The 19129-nt window shown below is 48.5% G+C and overlaps 1 protein-coding gene across 3 annotated transcripts in view; it reads left to right on the top strand.

Annotated features, from left to right (window-relative positions):
* The window catches only part of RAPGEF1 (Rap guanine nucleotide exchange factor 1), a 193428-nt gene that overhangs the window by 137318 nt on the left and 36981 nt on the right, over positions 1 to 19129 (top strand). For 2 of the 3 annotated variants that reach the window (XM_029611075.1, XM_029611076.1), the window contains 5 exons: positions 6113 to 6205; positions 14331 to 14416; positions 15049 to 15160; positions 16247 to 16322; positions 18919 to 19003. In XM_029611075.1, coding sequence (XP_029466935.1) covers positions 6113 to 6205; positions 14331 to 14416; positions 15049 to 15160; positions 16247 to 16322; positions 18919 to 19003 — 452 coding nt within the window. The remainder of the gene's footprint in view (positions 1 to 6112; positions 6206 to 14330; positions 14417 to 15048; positions 15161 to 16246; positions 16323 to 18918; positions 19004 to 19129) is intronic. The other variant, XM_029611077.1, reaches the window with a different exon arrangement.

Below are 19129 nucleotides of genomic sequence, written 5' to 3'. Positions count from 1 at the left end.
CCAGGACGTCAAGATCGTCTCCTTCTTCCTCAACGCCAGGGAAAGATCAGGCCGAGCTCCGTGGGAAATCCAGCGACAGCTGTGACGCTTCAGAGAGGAGGCACCGCCCTTCATTGAACCCAGGAGTCTCAGGCATTCCCCACCGATACCGGTGCCGGGCACCGATCCCCCTTAGGGCTCTGAGGGAGATCTGGTTACACCTCCCCCTCCTCTGTCCGTCCTGTCTTCAGCGGATTTTCAAGAGGAGTTGGATCGCAGGGTGCAACTGGCGGTTGCTCAAGCCCTACAGCGCATCAAGCCACCGGCCCCACCGGTGATTGCACCGGTGCTGGAGCCTGCACCATCGATGTTAGCACCACTGCTGGAGTGACTCGATGTCGTCCTTGGCATCCTCCCTATGCAGCCGCTGCCAGTGCCCTGGCGGCCATCGTTGCCGCCTCCATCCAGTGCGATTCCCATTGTGGGTTACTCAGAGGAGGAAGGCCCGTCGCAACCTGCACCACCATCAAAGCCTTTGGAGTTGCGGCCGGTGTTAACCAGTCTGATTCCGGGTACTTTGGGGGTCTTGATGCCAGCAGTACCTTCGATGCCCAAGCCGAGGGGCCTGGGCAGGGGCCCTCCACTGGTGTTTCCGGGTGAGCTCAGTGAGGAGGATGCTTCCCTCTGACCCATCCCCTCTGGAGGAGTGGCGCTGGTCTCCACCCGAGGACCTGATCTTTGCGGGGTTTGTCTGGGCCATGGCAGAAACCATTCCATTTCAACTTCTGACAGAAGAGGATGCCAGACAAAGATGCTGGAGGTTCTCAAGTTTTTTGATGCCTCGAAGGAGGTGGTGGCTGTTCCTGTCCAAGGAGGTAGTGGCTTTCCTGTCCTTGTTATCTTCTAGGAGTTACTCCTTAGGATTTGGGAGCATCTTATCTCTTTGCCTCCAGTGGATCGGAAAGTGGATGCTGTCTATCAGGTCCAATAGGCCTTGGGGTTTGAGAGGCGCCATCTCCCCTACCAATCTGTTGTCGTGGAGTCTGCCCTCAAAAAGGCCAAGCGTTCCTGCACCCATGCCTCTGCCTTTATGAGTCGGGAGCACAGGGCACTTGATGCACTGGGTAGAAAGGTGTAACAGCGCTACGTTTGCCCATATTGCCTCCTACCAGCTGTACATGACGCAATACTCCAGGAGCCTCTGGAAGCAGGTCCAGGAAATATTTGAGCGCCTGCCTCAACAGTAGCAGGACGCTTTGCCAACAGTCATCCAACAAGGCCTGGAATGTGGGAAACATGAGGTGTGATCCACCTACGACATGTTTGAAACGGCAGCCAGGGTGGCAGCGGTGGGCATTGGGGCCCACAGGATAGCTTGGCTATGAGCCTCTGATCTCCAGCCGGAGGTCCAGGAGAAGCTAGCGGACCTGCTGTGTACTGGTAAGAACCTCTTTGGAGGCAAGGTGAGGGATGCTGTGGCTTAGTTGTAGGATCACCACGAGACCCTTCAGCATCTCTCTGCCAGTATATCGGACCCTCTGTCTTCTGCCAGAAAATCCCCCCAGCAGGATCATAGGACATCCTTTTATCACCAAAGGAAGTATTATCTTCCTCCCTTTCATGCCTGTTCTCTGGGCGTGGGCTCTAGGGGACGCTCCAGACAGCAGCGAACCCCCAGGCCTCAGTCAGCACCCCAGCTGTACCCCGCTACAGGGTTTTGACTGGCTGCAAAGGAGCATAAGCCATTCATCCATACCCTTGACGCCGGGCCCTCGGTCAGAGGCTGGCTACGTATTTTTGTGGACCCCTGGCCCAGTGTCACCTCAGACTGGTGGGACGTGTCCATTGTTCGTCGAGGGTACCGGTTGAATCTTTGGGGTGTCTCTCCGGACTCTCCCCCGTGTCCCTCTTCGGGTCTGTTCTTGAATCAGGAAATACTCTTGATGGAGCTGTCTGCCCTTGTAACGGCCAGAGCAGTCAAACCCATTCCACTGTGGTAGCAAGGGTGGGAGTTCTACTTTCACTATTTCCTGATTCCAAAGAGAACAAGGGGGCTATGTCCTATTTTAGACCTGAGGATCTTTTCTCAGAAGAGAAAAGTTCAAAATGGTCTCTCTGAGCACCATGTTTCCCCTCCTGCAAAGAAGGGACTGGCTTTGCTCCTTTGATCTGAAAGACGCATAAGCCCACATTGAGATCTTCCCTGGTCACAGGAAGTATCCTTGGTTAGTCATGGGCGAGAGGCATTTTCAGTACAGGGTGCTGTCATTCGGCCTTGCTTCAGCCTCATGGGTCTTCACCAAGTGTCTGGTGGTAGTGGGAGTACACCTCTGCTGTCTGGGGGTGCAGGTGTTTCCCTACTTGGATGATTGGCTGGTCAGGAGCATAACCCAGGAGGGAGCATTTTGATCCCTGCACCTGACCAATTGGGTATTGGAGTCCTTGGTGTTTGTCATCAACTACACAAAGTCCCATCTTATCCTGTCGCCTCAGGTGAGCTTTATCGGTGTCCGGCTGGCCACAGCTCAAGCCAAAGCTTATCTTCCTTGCGACTGGGTGCTCGCATTGGTATCCCTTACAGGAGTGGTGCACCATGCCACGACTATCCATGTTACTCCTTTAGCTCGCTTGCATATGTGCAGCGCTCAATGGATATTGCAGTCTCACTGGCATCAAGCCACTCAGGACATCCACGTAGGCATCTGTGTTACTCCGGCTCTCAGGATCTCCTTGTCTTGGTGGGAGAACCTGCTCAGTTTGGAGCAAGAATTTCCATTTCAGTGTCCCCCCTACCCAAGTTGTGCTTACTACGGATGCGTCCATCCTGGGATGGGGCGCCCGTGTGGAAGGGCTCCGCACACAGGTTCTGTGGTCTGCACAGGAAGCCCAGTGTCAGATCAGCTTCCTGGAGCTTCGGGTGATCCATTAAGCACTGTGGGCATTCAGGGATTGCATGTCCAGCAAAGCGGTTCTGGTCCAGACCGACAACAATGTGGCAATGTGGTACATCAACAAGCAGGGAGGTACAAGGTTGTTCCTCCTGTGCCAGGAGGCAGTTCAGATTTGGGCATAGGCTCAGTCTCAGGGCATACTGCTACGTGCCATGTACCTGGCCAGGGCGGAGAACGTGGTGGCAGAGCAGCTGAGAGGAGCCTTCCAGCCCCATGAGTGGTCCCTGAATCAGGAGGTAGCAGATCGAATCTTTTGCGTCTGGGGAACCCCAGACGTGGATCTCTTTGCTCCCCCTGCAACAGCAAGATGGACCAATTCTCCCTATTCAGGGGGGAATGGCAAACCAGCCTTGGACACCTTTGCTTCTCATTGGGGCATGGACCTTTTGTATGCGTATCCTCTGCTTCCACTGGTTTTGAAGACTCTCCTGAAGCTCCGTCAGGACAGGGGGACCATGATCCTTATAGCCCTTTATTGGCCGAGACAAATCTGGTTCCCGCTCCTACGGGATCTCTCTATCCAAGAACCTATCAGTCTAGGAACTTGCCCCAACCTCGTCTTGCAGGACCAGGGCAGGCTGTGCTATCCCAACTTCAAGGCATTGTCTCTGACAGCCTGGATGTTCAGAGGCTAATCCTGCAGTCTCTTGCCCTGTCAGATGATGTGTCCCAGGTCCTGCTGGCTTCTAGGAAGCCTTATCACCTGACGAGGAGGAGGTTTTCCATGTGGTGTGAGCGTCATGGCTTAGATCCGTTCTCCTGCTCCATACCGAGGCTACTTGACTGTCTGCTACACCTTTCGGATGCTGACTTAAAGACCAACTCTGTCAGGGTACACCTGAATGCCTTCGGGGCCTACTACCATGGGGTGGATGGTTTGCCCATCTCTGTGCAACCTATAATGGGGCATTTTATGTGGGGTCTGCTTCAGTTGAAGCCTCCCCTGCAGCCTCCTACTGTGTCCTGGGATCTTAATGAAGTGTCGGCTAGGCTCATGAAGGATCCTTTCGAGCCACTGCGCACCTGGGACCTGAAGTACTTGACCTGGAAGGTCGTGTTTTTGGTCGTGGTTACTTCAGTGCGCAGGGTCAGTGAACTTCAGGCGTTGGTGACATACCACCATACTTTAAGTTCTTCCATGATAGGATGGTCTTGCGCACACACCCTAAGTTTCTGCCTAAGGTGGTGATGGATTTCCATCTTAACCAGTTAGTCGTCCTGCCCACCTTTTTCCCCAAGCCTCATTCGCACCAAGGTGAACGGGCTCAGCACAGCTTGGATTGCAAGAGAGCCTTGGCCTTCTACCTGGAGCAGACAGCAGGCCACCGGCAGTCCACGCAACTCTTCTTCTTATTAGATGAAAACAGATTAGGGGTTGCGGTTACTAAGCAGACCCTGTCCAACTAGCTGGCGGATTGCATCTCCTCTGCTATATGCAAGCGGGACTGCAGCTTAGGAGCCATGTCAAGGCTCGTTTAGTCAGAGTCATGGCGGCTTCAGTGGCCCACCTGAGAGCAGTCCCCGTGTCTGAGATCTGCAAGGCTGCGACGTGGAGTTCCCTCCACACTTTTGCTGCTCACTACTGTTTGGACAGAGATGGCTGACACGATAGCAGTTTCGGACAGTCTGTCCTCCGGAATCTCTTTCAGCTGTGGAACCCAACTCCTCCTGCGTAGGGCCCTTTTTTCGGGTTCAGGCTGTTTCCCGCTGTTACCAACAGCACCAGTGTTGTGCCTATTGGCACCTGGTTGGGTGTCTATTGGTCTTGCTTGTTGTTCGGGAACAGCCTGTAGCTAGGGATTCACCCATGTGTGAGGACTACCATCCAGCTTATCCTAGGAGAAAGCAGAGTTGCTTACCTGTAACAGGTGTTCTCCTAGGCTAGCAGAATGTTAGTCCTCACAAAACCCGCCTGCCACCCCGCAGAGTTGGGTTTCACCTGTGTTTATTATTTTCTCATAATTCTATGTTATGAGACTGGAGAGGGACCCCGCATGGATAGTGTATGCTGGGCATGCTCAGTGTGCCAGTCAAAGTTCTAGAATCCTTGACGTAAGTTTTATGTGCCGGGCTCCATCTGATGATGTCACCCCCATGTGCGAGGACTTAACATCCTGCTGTCCTAAGAGAAACACCTGTTACAGGTAAGCAACTCTGCTGTATGTTATACAAGTCACAACACCATTTTAAATAATAGTACCTATATATTCTTAAGTACAGGTGTCAGCAAGCCACATGAGACCTCAGTGGGTCCCCTCTGGTCTTCTTGATCATTCACCAACTAATTTTTAACTAATTTTTAGTGGGTAAATGATTGAGAAGACCAGCGGGGACCCATTGAGGTCTCACGTGTGTATGGCTTGCTGACGTCCATTCTTAAGTATATATACTATTATTTAAAATGGTGTTGTGAATTTTGTAACAGGCTGCTCTTCATTTTTGTGTGTAGTGTAGTTATACTGAGGTCTTTCACTTTTTCTATTTTTTGACATTCAACTAGTGAAATGTCTAGACTTTTTTTCATAAAGGACATATTCAATCTAAATTTTTATTAAGAAGTTTCTCCTTTTTTTGAAGTTTTGAGTAAAGGTTACATATATATAGCCAGGTAATTCTACATAGGAGCATAAGGTGATTGTAAATCAGACTATATATAAAATGATAGGATGTGGCAGAAGTGGTAGCACAGAGTAGGATCATAGGATGGTGAAGAGTGGAAGCAGTGGTAATATAAAATGGGGTCAAAGGATGAAGGGGATTGGAAGCTGTGATAGGGTAAAGTAGGGTTATAGTATGGCGGAGAGTAGAAGCAGTGGTAGGATAGAAAAGGGTCATAAGATGGTGGGGATTAAAAGCAGTGCTAGGGTAGAATAGGATTATAGGATGTCAGAGTAAAAGCAGTGGTATGGTGGAATAGCATTAGGGGATGTTTGATCTTATGTCAGAGTGGGAGGCAGGCTCAATCTTGTGGGAGATGTCATTTATTTCAGACCATTTATTAACTGCTTCCCTGGCTTGTATATGTAGGCAGCAGAGTGTTCTACAAGTTGAAACAAGTAATACAAATAGTATTGAAACCAACAGATCGCCAAAATCATTTAATCTAAGCTGCATGACTGGGGGGAGGGGTTTGAGGGAGAGGCGTTGGCATGCATTTCCTCTCATGCTGTCTCTTCTCATAGAGTGAAAATGCCAGTGAGGAGGCTGGTGAGGGTGAATATGTCAATTTGTACTCCTCCAGCCACAGCAACGGGGAGCTCCCTCACTCTGAAGGTGTAAGTAATAAACCACTTGGAGCTGTGCAGGGAATGTGCTGGGGCCATGCTGAGTGCATTGGTTGTGTGCTGCATGTTTGCTTTGTGCAGGCCCTCCTGCTTTTGCAGCTGCTCTATTTTTTGTGCTTTGCATTCATGTAACCACCCAATTACAGCTCCCACATGTTCTGTGCAGTGTTTTGCAGGACCCAATGGGACACGTGAGAGCAAATACTTACTGGGCTTCTGTGTGCTTTGATGACAGAGTGTAATCCAGGAGGTTGTGGATGGCAGTCTTAACATAATTATGCATTCCTGCTAAAATAGATTCCATTTTCAAGGTTTTGGTAACACTGGAATATATAAACCAGCAGACACGGGAAGCCATTTTGTTTAGAAGTCATGTCATTTTGCTACATAACATCTTTTAATGTGAAAATATTTATCTTCTGTAGTTAGGTTGCTGTCACCTTTCACAGCATCTGTGTTTACCGCTTGAGTGGACGTCAGGTTTCCTTATGGAAATGTTAGTTACTTGCTAAAAGCAAGGTTCAGGGATATTCTAAGAATGCACAGGGGACAGTGGTCACACTTGAAATGTCTCTTCTGGGTTTGTTTTGTTCTGCTTTAAGTAGAGAGTTGTGAAAAGCTCCCTTTCTCTTCTCATTGCAGTCCTTTTTTTGTTAACCCCTACCCTTCCCTCGGTGTTCTCCACATGGTAGATGCTCCATGTCTGGTGCTTTGAAATGTGCAGCTTTCTAGAATTAGTTTGCCTTCTCAGTCCATTGGAGTTGTAGAAATACATGGAAGGGGGGCCGTTGCAATTTTCAAACTATCCACGTTGCTGCAAAGTCCGCCGATACTTTTCACCCTCAGTCTTTGCACCAATTTTCCAAGGGAAAATATGCACAATTTTCATACAGTCCTTTTACCCGGGCAATGGCTTTTGAAATCTTCCCTGCCCAAGGATTTATCTCAGTTTTGATCTCCCCTATTCACCAGGGTTGTAATGGAACAGGCCAGTTATTGCAGATTCTCCCCTGCCCATCCTGACTAATGCACAAAGCCGCTTCTGGTCTCAGTGAGAGTGCCAGGAATGGCCTGATTGGCTGAAAAGTATTATTGAAACACTGTTATAGGTCCTTTCCCAAAATATTTTCCAGTGCAGAACACATGTTAGTATCCTAGTTACAGTTGGTCCTGGTTTCATGTACCATGGAAGGATGGATCTGTGAAGCACAGCTTTATAAGTATAGCATAGATCGCAGAGTTACCTAGCAGCAGGGTAATCTTGTGATGATTAACTATATTTTAACACTGCAGTGTTAAAGGACCATATTAACTGGTCAAAGAACTTATTTTCTCCATTTAGTTCTTCCAGGCGTAGATATATTTCCTCTGGATCCATGTCTGCACCTTGCTAACTCCATGTGTTGGCTTTAGTCAGTAGTAGCCTTTGCCTTTACTACAGAAGTGCAAGGATGGCACAGGGGTGGGATCGACAGAGATATGCATAGGAGAGGACCTTAGGAAGAAAAAGAGGCTTGACAATGAAAGATTGAACTATACACCATCCATTTTATCCTTCCTGGATCCTGTAAGTGATTGATCAAAACAGAGAGCAATAGGACTTCCTGGGTGTGTGAGTGTATCTGTCCTGTTACTTCCAGGTCTGCTCTGCTTGGCTTGTTGCCTAAGGTCACCATTTCACGCTGTCACTGCATGCAGACCATGGCCGCTTGAGTATGAGCTGTGTTCTCATCATGTCATTAGGAAACGTCTGCATGGGCAGAGTTTAAAGAGCAATCTTGCAGTGCTCTAGTGCAGGTGTTAAAAAAGACCATGTCCTACCAGCAACTGAACTTGCGTGGCCTTAGGGAAGACAGAGAACATCTCCAAAAGGGTCTTTCCAAATCACTTATTTCCTAGCGTGTAGCCAGATGGACTCAGGACCAATGGGTATTGTGCTCACCTGATAGCAGATGGGAGACAGAGTCAGATTTCAAAGCTGACGTCACCCTACATATACCCGTGCAGCAAGCTCAGCTCTTCAGTATTTCTCCATCTCCATAGCAGATGCGGACACTATCCAAAAGAGAATAGTGTAACATTTACAACAAGAAAGAAGAAGGAAAATTACCTGTAAGAAGAGAGCCCCGCTTCTCCTGCGGTGAAACCTAAGGGTCCCTCCCACAGTCGAGACTTTCCTGAGATGATTCTCGATATCCCTCAGAGGTGAGCCTTGGTCCGGCAGCCGGCTCCCGGTGTGGACTTAGCCCCCAGAGTAGCTGAAAGGCAGCGCGTGCAGATTCAAGCATGGCAGTGAAGGTATTCCCCTCTCCCCCCGCAGCTAGAGACCGCCCAGCACGCGACTGGTAAGCGCCGAGACCAGGTAAGGTAGAAACCTTTACTTTTAAGTCTCCAAGGCTCAAATAGCCGTATCGATCTTCCTCCTGATGAGGTTTAAAATTGGGTTGAGCAGTCCTCATTTGGCTAGGCCCCGATTCGCTGCGAGGGTCCACACACGTGGAGACCCTCCGGGGGTGGGGGATCGCCATCTTGCCAGCGGGGTCGTCGGTGCCATTTTCCTCCCTCAATTGGCGGTACGTGTGTGGCAGGCTGGAGGGTCAAGGTGCCTAACTTGAGCGCACCCGTAAAGGCACACACTGAGCTGCGCGCACAACTGTGCCGCACGCACAATGGCGTGCACATCGGAGTAGGACGCACAAACTCCGTAGCCCGTGCGCATAACTTCTGCGCACCCAGCGCACACAACTAAGCGCATCTGCGCGCATACCTCCACACACAGATGAGGTTGAAGCTCTCCATGCGCACAAACAATGGCACCGCCATCCAAAAAGACCAAGGGACATCCCCTTTGCCCAACCTGCCTCTTAAGAGCCGCGCAACCTGAATTGGAATCCCTCCTATGCCAGCAGTGCGAGCAATTTCAGGGGGAACCAAGGCAAGACCCCCTACAGCCAGGAGAGGGATCCGGAATCACTGATGATGGTACTCCGGACCTATGTATTTCCAACTCTGTGCCCCCACAGGAAGGCACCTCTGGGGCTTTACACTACAACCCCTCCTCGGATCAACATGGACCCAGGAACCTTCTCCTGGGTGGAATTTTTTAAAGGGCTGCAAACCTTTGTCCAGGCACAACCAGCCCCTGCGGCACACCTGATTCAACCCCTGCCGGAAGCACAAGTCATTCCCAGCACCACCCGGGTTCCTTGAGACATGCCTTTCCTAACCAAGAGCCTCCATGATGGGGATCCAGACACCTCAGAGGATGAAACTGACTCCCTGGAAGATGGAGAAATCCCCTCCCCTGCCAGGGATGGAGTCATACCGAACCATGCTCCGATTCTTCCACAAGGACAAATTACCAGCCCTTGTGTCCCAGACTCTAAAGACGCTGGGCCTTCCAGGCACGGACCCTATAACAGAACTAAAGAAGAACCCCGTTTTGGTGTACCTTCATAAGGCCTCATGCTACTTTCCTCTGTTGGAGCCCATCAAGGAGCTGATTGACCTGGAATGGAACGCTCCAGATGCCAGCTTCAAAGGGGGGCGGGCCCTAGAAGCCCTATATCCACTAGAACCCACGGCCAAGGAACTCCTATGCTTCCCTAAAGTGGACGCTATGATCTGCGCAGTCTCAAAGTGCTCTACGATTCCCGTGGAGGGAGGAGCAGCACTGAAGGACACCCAGGACAGGCAGCTGGAATCCATCCTTAAGCAGTCCTTTGATGTATCAGCAATGACGCTACAAATTGCTTCCTGCTGCGCATTGGTGGTACGCTCCTGTTTGCTCCTCTCCAGAGACGCAGCGACTTCTAGAGAAACGATGGAGCCTGCGCTCTTCTTCCTCACTGATGCCACATCAGATCTCGTGCGCACCTCAGCCAGGGGTGTCGCCGCGGCAGTGGCAGCCAGAAGACAACTATGGCTCCGGAATTGGTCGGCTGACTCGACATCCAAAGCGAACCTCACAAGAATGCCTTTTTTTCTTTTTAATTTATATTTTATTGATTGTTTTCATATAACACATTACATCCATTTGGTTGTCAGCAAAACTTATTAAACAATGTCGAACCACAACATGATAAACAGTATATAGATAACATCAACGAGAATGCCTTTTAAAGGATCTCTCTTGTTCGGAAGCGAATTGGAGAAGCTAGCCAACAAATGGGGCGAATCTCCAGTACCCCGACTACCAGAAGACAGGAACAAAAGAACATATCAGCTTTCCTCCCCCAGAAGAACTAAGAGCAGAGGATCGCAGCGTTTTAGACCTTACAAGAACACACAGTCCCAAGCACCTCACCCCTCAGGAAAGTCTCATTTTTTTCGGAACAGACACATTAAGAGGGGAGCAGGCTCAGGGGCAGGCTCCGGCCATACCCCACAATGAGAAGACGCAGACCGATCCACAGAAAGAAGACATAGGGGGCAGATTTGCCCTCTTCTACCAAAGATGGGTCGAGATAACATCGGACAAATGGATCCTAGCTATCATTCGAGAAGGGTACTTTCTGGAATTTCAAAGCACCCCTCCAGACAAATTTATGAGATCACCCTGCCACTCTCACTCCAAGAGGTTGGCAGTGGAAACCACACTAGCAAGACTACTCAGCCTGAAGGCAATAGCCCCGGTGCCCACGCTCCAACAAAATACTGGCCACTATTCCATCTATTTTATCAGCCCCAAGAAAGAAGGAGCATTCTGGTCCATCCTGGACCTCAAGGCCATCAACCGTTACCTGAGGGTACCACACTTCCGCATGAAAACCCTACGCACCATTATAATGGCAGTACAACCGGGAAAATTCTTAACCTCCCTGGACCTATCTGAAGCCTACCTTCACATTCCGGTCCATCAGGACCACCAGCGATTCCTGCGCTTTGCAATACTGAGTCGTCGTCATCAGTTCCAGGCGCTACCCTTCGGCCTAGCTACAGCTCCCAGAATCTTCACCAAAATTATAGTGGTTGTAGTGGCAACACTGAGGAAAGGAGGAGTCCTGGTACATCCTTACTTGGACAATTGGCTGATCAGGGCAAAATCTCTGGAGGAGAGTCACCATGCGACCACCAGAGTCAAGAATCTACTACAGGAACTCGGGTGGGTCGTGAACACAGCCAAGAGCTGCCTACTGCCCTCCCAGTCACTGGCATACCTGGGTGTCTGGTTCGATACCAAACAGAATAAGGTCTTCCTCCCTCCTCCAAGGAGAAGGAAATTGATGGGCCAATGGTGAAAACTGTTGACCTTGATTCGCCCCAAGGTATGGGACTACCTCCAAGTCCTCTGCCTCATGACGTTAACTCTGGAAGTCATTCCGTGGGCAAGGGCCCATATGTGACCGCTACAACGTTCCTTACTGTCAAGATGGAACCCAGCATCCCAGAACTACTCAGTTCACCTCCAGCTACCGACAGAGGTTCGGGACCAGCTCCAGTGGTGGCTACAGGAAGACCATCTAAGCAGAGGACTAAACCTATCCCCACCGAACTGGATCGTACTCACCACGGATGCGAGCCTGCGAGGGTGGGGCGCCCACTGTCAGGAACTGATGGCCCAGAGACAATGGAACAAGGAAGAGGCGAGATGGAACATAAACCGCCTGGAAGCTTGAGCGGTCGGACTAGCCTGCCTACAATTCAGCCACAGACTCCGAGGTGATTCAGTCAGAGTCATGTCGGACAACGCGACAACTGTTGCCTAGATCAACCGCCAGGGAGGAACCAAGAGCCAGCAGGTGTCTCTAGAGATGGACCCCCTCATGGCGTGGGCGGAAATAAATCTGCAAGGGATTTTGGCCTCCCACATCGCGGGAAAAGACAACATCTCAGCGGACTACCTCAGCAGGGAGAGCCTAGACTCGGGGGAATGGTCGCTGGCGGATACGGCCTTCCAGCTGATAGTAAATTGATGGGGGGTCTCCCAGTCATGGACCTACTGGCAACTCATCTCAATGCCCAGGTCCCCGGGTTCTTCAGCCGCAGATGGGGACCACAATCTCAGGGAATCAACGCTTTCGTCCAGAACTGGCCAGAGGAAGACCTCCTGTACGCCTTCCCACCCTGGCCACTACTGGGCAGGAGCAGCCACAAGATAGAGCACCACAGGAGACTAGTTCTACTAGTCGCCCTGGACTGGCCAAGACAGCCATGGTACGCAGACATGCAAAGACTACTTGCGGGGAACCCTCTGCGTCTATCCCCATACAGGGACCTTCTTCAGCAGGGACCGATCTCCCACGAAGACCCGGCTCGATTCTCTCTTACGGGTATGGCCCTTGAGAGGACTAGCCTAAAGAAGCACGGCTACTCAAAAGCCATGATTGACACCCTGCTCCGGGCGCGCAAGTTCTCCACATCTCTGTCTTACATATGGATCTGGAGAGTATTCGAAGCCTGGTGTGAAGACCGCGGTCTCCTCCTGAGGACAGCCAAGATTCCCACGATCCTGGAATTCCTACAGGACGGCATGAAGAAGGGGTTGTCTCTCAACTCCCTCAAGGTCCAAGTTGCAGCACTGGCCTGCTTCAGGTCCGAAGTGGACGGTCCCAGACTATCAACTCATCCTGATGTGTCTAGCTTCCTGAAAGGAGTTAAGCAACTCCGACCACCCCTAAAGTGGCCAGTACCTCTATGGAACCTCAACATGGTACTAGACTTCCTAGCAGGGGACTCCTTCAGACCAACACACAGTCTGTCCCTACGTCTCTTGACCTTAAAGACAGCCTTTATGGTCGCAATATACTCAGCTCGGCGCATCTCCGAACTTCAAGAACTATCCTGTCAGGAACCGTTCCTCAGGTTCACCCCGGGCGCCATACAGCTGCAAACTCTACCATCCTTCCTACCGAAAGTGGTTTCCCAGTTCCACATGAACCAAACCATATCCTTACCACCTCCAGAGGAGCACAAGGACTCTGAAGACTCACGCCTTCTTCGCCACCTGAATTTGGCAGACTCCTAGTCCAATACCTGAAAAGATCGGAACCTTTACGCAAAACCGATCACCTGTTCGTTCTTCACAGCGGGAAGAAACAAGGGGAAGTGGCATCGTGGGCGACCATAGCCCGCTGGATCAAAGAAGTAATCAAGGCCGCCTACATAGAGGCAGGAAAGCCATTACCTCTACAGGTTAAGGCTCATTCCACAAGGGCCCAGGCAGCCTCCTGGGCTGAAACCAAGCTGCTGTCACCAGCTGAGATCTGTCGGGCGGCAACATGGTCCTCCCTACACACCTTCTCCAGGTTCTACTGCCTGGATATTCAGGCTAGGGAGAATACAGCTTTCGCAAGGTCAGTACTAAGTGGGCCATGGGCAGCCTCCCACCCTGTAGGGGAGTAGCTTTTGTACATCCCATTGGTCCTGAGTCCATCTGGCTACACGCTAGGAAATGGAGAAATTACTTACCTGATAATTTTGTTTTCCTTAGTGTAGACAGATGGACTCAGCATCCCGCCCACGGCTGCTCCAGAAATCAAGCACCTTGGATAACAAAAATCTTGAGGCTAAGCAAATATGGGTAAGCCACGGCCTACCTCTAGTTCAAGACACCCTCAGTTTGTCTGGTGTCGGCGTTTATTGTTTGAGTGCACTGGCTGTCTCCAGTTTAAAAAAAAACCAAACAAAAAACAAATTATATATATATATACATATATATATATATAAATATATATGTATATAAATATAATCAGTTGAACCAGTTCAAGGTTAATCAAGTGTAATCAAGTATTAAGTAACATATATCCACTCTGGCTTTTCGAAGAGTATACTGTAGAGCTGAGCTTGCTGCACAGGTATATGTAGAGTGACGTCAGCTTTGAAATCTAACTCCGTCTCCCATCTGCTATCAGGAGAGCACAATATCCATTGGTCCTGAGTCCATCTGTCTAAACTAAGGAAAACGAAATTATCAGGTAAGTAATTTCTCCATTTTATGGTGAACTTCCACTTTAAATATAGGAGATTATTCTAAGGAGTAAAATTATCTTGTTACGTTGTTGGGCCATGGGCTTCCCTCCTCTGGTCTGGTTTCAGGTCACTTGTGCAGGAAGTGAGACTCACTCATCTGTTTTCTGTGCAGCAGCATCCTCCAAACCTTGTCTTCTCTTTACAGGAGTCACCGGCGCTGAGAGACAGTCACCAAGACATGGTGTCGCCAAGCCGAGCCTGTGGGAAGGAAAGCCAGGAGAGCGCGGAGAGGTAAAGTGAATTCCTGCTGCATCTGTACAATTTAAATGTCCATGAACAATTTGGCCAGGTACATGTTCTGTAGACTTCTGTCTGTGCAATGGCTCCTCTCTCTGCTTTTTAATTGATTAATTTTCCTGCCATGTCAGAGCACTTAATGAAGCATCTAATTCTGTTCAAGAGCAATTGTGGTGCTTGTGAGAAGACTTCATCACATAGGCTGTGTCCTGAGCTAGGTACCTGAGAAACAGGGATGCATTTTACAGGCTTCTGGGTTTTCCTCCATTTCCTGTGTAGGTGACACATCACTTCTTTTCTGCTCTGCTCATGAATAGAGCAGCAGAAATGTATCTTTTTCATACGTTATAAGTTCTTTCCTTGCTCTCTGTATGCCTGAAACTTAAATCTAACCCCAAGCCCACTAAAGGGGCATCAGTAGTATTTATTATAGACCTTCACTCTTCCAGTGCTTTCCCTGCCCAGCTTGTCTCTGGGTAAGGGAAAACGTTTTGCCTGATGCTTCATATGCATTAGTACAGATTGGCAAATAAAGGTCTTGTGCTTTCTGGAGGGCAAAGAAAATCCTGACTGCACTAAGAAGACAAGAGTGTATTGCTGACAGCAGATGTTGTGGTCCCTTTCAGATGGCAGCAATCTCCCAACAGTTTGGAGCAGGAGGGCAGTGAGGGAGGCACAGATGAGCTGTCTCTTATTGAGCACACTGAAATCATGGCCAGGCTGACCCTCAAGCAGGAGGTGGGTAATTGCAGGAGCTGCAGGAGATGGATGACTACCTATAGTACCTGAATGTAATCTGCTTTGAAATGCCAAAAAAGCGGAATATTAAAAAAAGAGTGCAGAAGATGGATGAGTGAAGGAGCTGCAGGAGGTGGTTCAGTGCAGGAGGTGAGTGAGTAGAAGAGCTTTTGGAGGTGGATGAGTGCAAAAGGTGCAGGAGGTAGATGAGTGCAAAAGGTGCAGGAGGTGGGTGTGTGCAGGAGGTGGGTGTGTTCAGAATGTGCAGGAGGTGGGTATGTGCAGAAGGTACAGGAGATGGGTGGGTGCAGGAGCTGTAGGAGATGGATGAATGCAGGTGATGGGTGAGTACAGGAGCTCATGAGGTGGGTGAGTGCAGAAGCTGTAGGAGATGGATGAGCACAGGAGGTGGCTGCATGCATGAGAAGCTAAGGTAGCCCTTGCCGAGCTTTCTGCATCTACTGTTGGTTCTCTCTAGAAATACAAGCAGCAGCTCATGGCCTCCTGACTTTTGTGCATTTTTAGCACATTTAATGTACAGTGGTATACAGTGGTTTCCTTATTAAACTGATAATGAGGTAAAATGTCAGTAGGTGCCTAACTGGAACTCTATGCCCTGACTTTTTCACCCGTATAAATCCAGCTGCTATTCAAACTCAAGGCACCAGCATACCTTGTATTTGAGTATCAACTTATTACCCAGCTAAAAGTGTACACGTATGCTTACACCATCTAAAACCTACCTTGTACATTTTTGAAGATTATCTATATGCATATAGTTTCCAAGCATGCCTCTGAAATGTCCGTCCTCCCATCCCCTGGAAATCTTTTGTATGCAGTTAAATGTTTGCATGTTATGGGTAGACTTTCAGCTGGCTAAAATCTGCTGAGCCATATTGGGCTGATTTAGGTGTGCAAGTGCTTTAAAATGTATCCCATTGTTTACTGCTAAGTAAATAATGGTATAAAGAAGAAACCCTGAAGCTAGCATCCCAGTAGGAGCCTGAAAATACCTTTCTTTGCAAGTTGTTTGGGTGACTTAGCCTGCTTTGGAATTTTGTTACCCAGCTGCTGTTTTCCATGCAGGGGGAGGATGGGCCAGATGTGCGGGGAGGATCTGGAGACATTCTCTTAGTACACGCAACAGAGACAGACAGGAAAGGTAAGTGTGCTAGGAGGGCCTGTCATTCCTTGGCAGAAGGAAGGAGTGCTGTATTCTCTGGGGAAAGAAGAGTGGTAGGAGGGGCTACGTTCAGCGGCTGCCACTTAGCCGGCTTAGTAGATAGCCAGATATCCAGTGGGCGCATCAGGGCAGCACTACTTATCCGGCTAGGTGCAGATCTAACTTATCTGGCTAAGTAGCGCCGAAGACAGCGATACTCAGCAGCATAGCTGTGCTGCTGAATATCCCATGTAAGACAGTCGGATAAGTCTCATCCAGCTAACTTACATAGATGGTTTGTTTTAAATATCTACCTCCTACATGATTTGCATGGTATACACATGTGCGCTGAGTGGGACATACAGCATGGTATGTACACAGAATCTTTCCCTGGGGCACATGGCCTGGCAGCATTGCATGGTAATTATTGATATGAAGTCTTGAATCAGCCATGTCGTATAAGACACAGATATTCTGATAGTATTGCACATGCACGCAACACACACACACTCACACACACACACACACAGTGGGCTGCAAACCAGTATGCTCTTAAGGTAGATTTTCAAAGTCACAGTTCATTATTTCTCTGCATTTCTTGTAAAATAAAAAACTGAAAAATGCTGCTTGCATAAGTATTCAACCCTTATGCTGTGGAAGCTCCAAGTTTCACAGATGAAAGTTATTGCCTTAACAATTGGCTTACAATTGACCTCTACCTGTGAATCATTAAAAAAGGTAGACTTTTCTGGATAAAAAGACTCCCTAAGAAACATAAGAAATTGCCATAGTGGGTCAGACCAAGGATCCATCAAGCCCAGTACCATTGGTCAGACTGTGAATCTGAAGGAAAGCTGTGAAAATGAAGACCAAAGAGCATTCGAAGGAAATTAAAGATAAGTTATAGATATGCATAAGATAGGAAAAGGCTACAAAATAATATCCAAGTGCTTGGATATCCCAGTGAGCATTGTTGGATCAATTGTGAGAAATCGAAGCTGCATCATACCACCCAGACACTGCCTAGACAAGACCGTCCCTCAAAACTCAGGGTCAGAGCAAGAAGGAGACTTGTGAGGGAAGCCACAGAGAGGCCAACAATCACTTTGAAGGAGCTACAGAGTTCAGAGTTCAGAGACTGGAGTGGAGGTGCACCAGTCAACCATATCAAGAGCTCTGCATACAACTGTCCTGCATGGGAGTGTGGCTAGAAAGAAGCCATTACTGAAGAAAAACCACCTCAAAGCACTTCTGGAATTTGCCAGAAAGCATCAGAATGACCAGCTAAAATGGGATGAGGTTTTGTGGTCAAATGAGACAAAAATGGAGCTTTTTGCCCAAAATTCAAAACTCTCTGTGTGGCACAAACCTAACACTGCCCATTCTTCAGCAAACACCATCCCAACAGTGATGTATGGGGTTGCAGGATCATATTGTGGGGATGCTTTTCCTCAGCGAGGACTGGGCATCTTGTTAAAATTGATGGATGGATGGTGCAGCATACAGGGAGATACTGCAAGACATCCTGCTTCAGTCTGCTAAAAAACTAAAACTTGGGAGAAAGTTCACTTTTCAGCAGGACAGTGATCTCAAGCACAAGGCCAAAGCAACCCAGGAGCAGAACAGAAAAAGGTGAATATTCTACATTGGCCAAGTCAAAGTCCAGATTGCAATCCAGCTGTGGCACTATTTGAAAATTGCAGTTCATAAGAGTCTTCCAACCAACCTGAAGAACCTGGAGCAAATCTGCCAGGAAGAATGGGCAAAAATCACTCCCAAACAGTGTGCAAAGCTGGTAGAAAACTACCCCAGCAGACTTTAAAGCTGTTATTGCAGCAAAAGATGGTTCTACCAAGTACTAGTCTGAAGGGATTGAATACTTATGCAAGCAGCATTTATCAGTTTATTTTATTTTGCAATATGTTTGCAATAAACATACTGTCTGGAACAATTTGTGTAAGTGTCATTTGTAATTCACACAAATCTGCTGACATTTTAGGAGGTTGAATACTTTTGCAAGCCTGTGTGTGTATGTGTGTAGCTATATATATATGCAGACTATATATAGATCACAATCGCCTACACAAAGACTGTATATTGCTTGTCTGTGTATATGCAGACTGTTTGTGCATAGACTATCCATACACCTCGGAGGAGAGAGAGAGCAGACCACTAATCAGGTAAGACCTGTGAGCGTACAGGCGACAGGTACCGATAAGCAGAATGAGTGGACCTGGTGGTCTATAGTGTTGGACTTGGGCTTTTTCTATATTCCTTTAGAAATGTCTTTGAGGAAAAAACTGTGAATGATGTGTATGGGAAACTTTATTGGCAAAACAGGGTTTGATAGCAGAATGTTCATTTAGATATAATATGTTGTATAGTCAACTAATTTGAGTATTATCATGCTTCAGTATTGTTCAAGATGTATGAATAAGCCAAAGCGACATGGCTTTTGTTTGTTTTTCCTTGAAAACTTTAAATAAAAAAAAAAAAAAAAGAAATGTCTTTGTTTAAATCCATTATGGCTAAAACTAGCCCCTGACGTCTCATCCTATCGGTAACAGCTCCTTTTTGCTTTTTCTTTCTTCTGTAGATCTGGTGTTGTACTGTGAAGCCTTTTTGACAACCTACCGAACTTTTATTTCACCAGAAGAACTGATCCAGAAACTGCAATATAGATATCCTTTGTGTGTCACAGGGATGCTGTTTGTTAGCTCTAGATGGGCAGAGCATCTCCCTGCCTCCCGGGACAGGATCAGAAGAGTATCCCTCTACTGCTCAGGCTGAGATCAGTAGAGGAAACC

This window comes from Rhinatrema bivittatum, chromosome 8 (assembly GCF_901001135.1).
Source record: "Rhinatrema bivittatum chromosome 8, aRhiBiv1.1, whole genome shotgun sequence".
Taxonomy (NCBI): domain Eukaryota; kingdom Metazoa; phylum Chordata; class Amphibia; order Gymnophiona; family Rhinatrematidae; genus Rhinatrema; species Rhinatrema bivittatum.
Note: the sequence above shows the minus strand (reverse complement) of the source record. Positions and strands in the feature narration are given on the sequence as shown.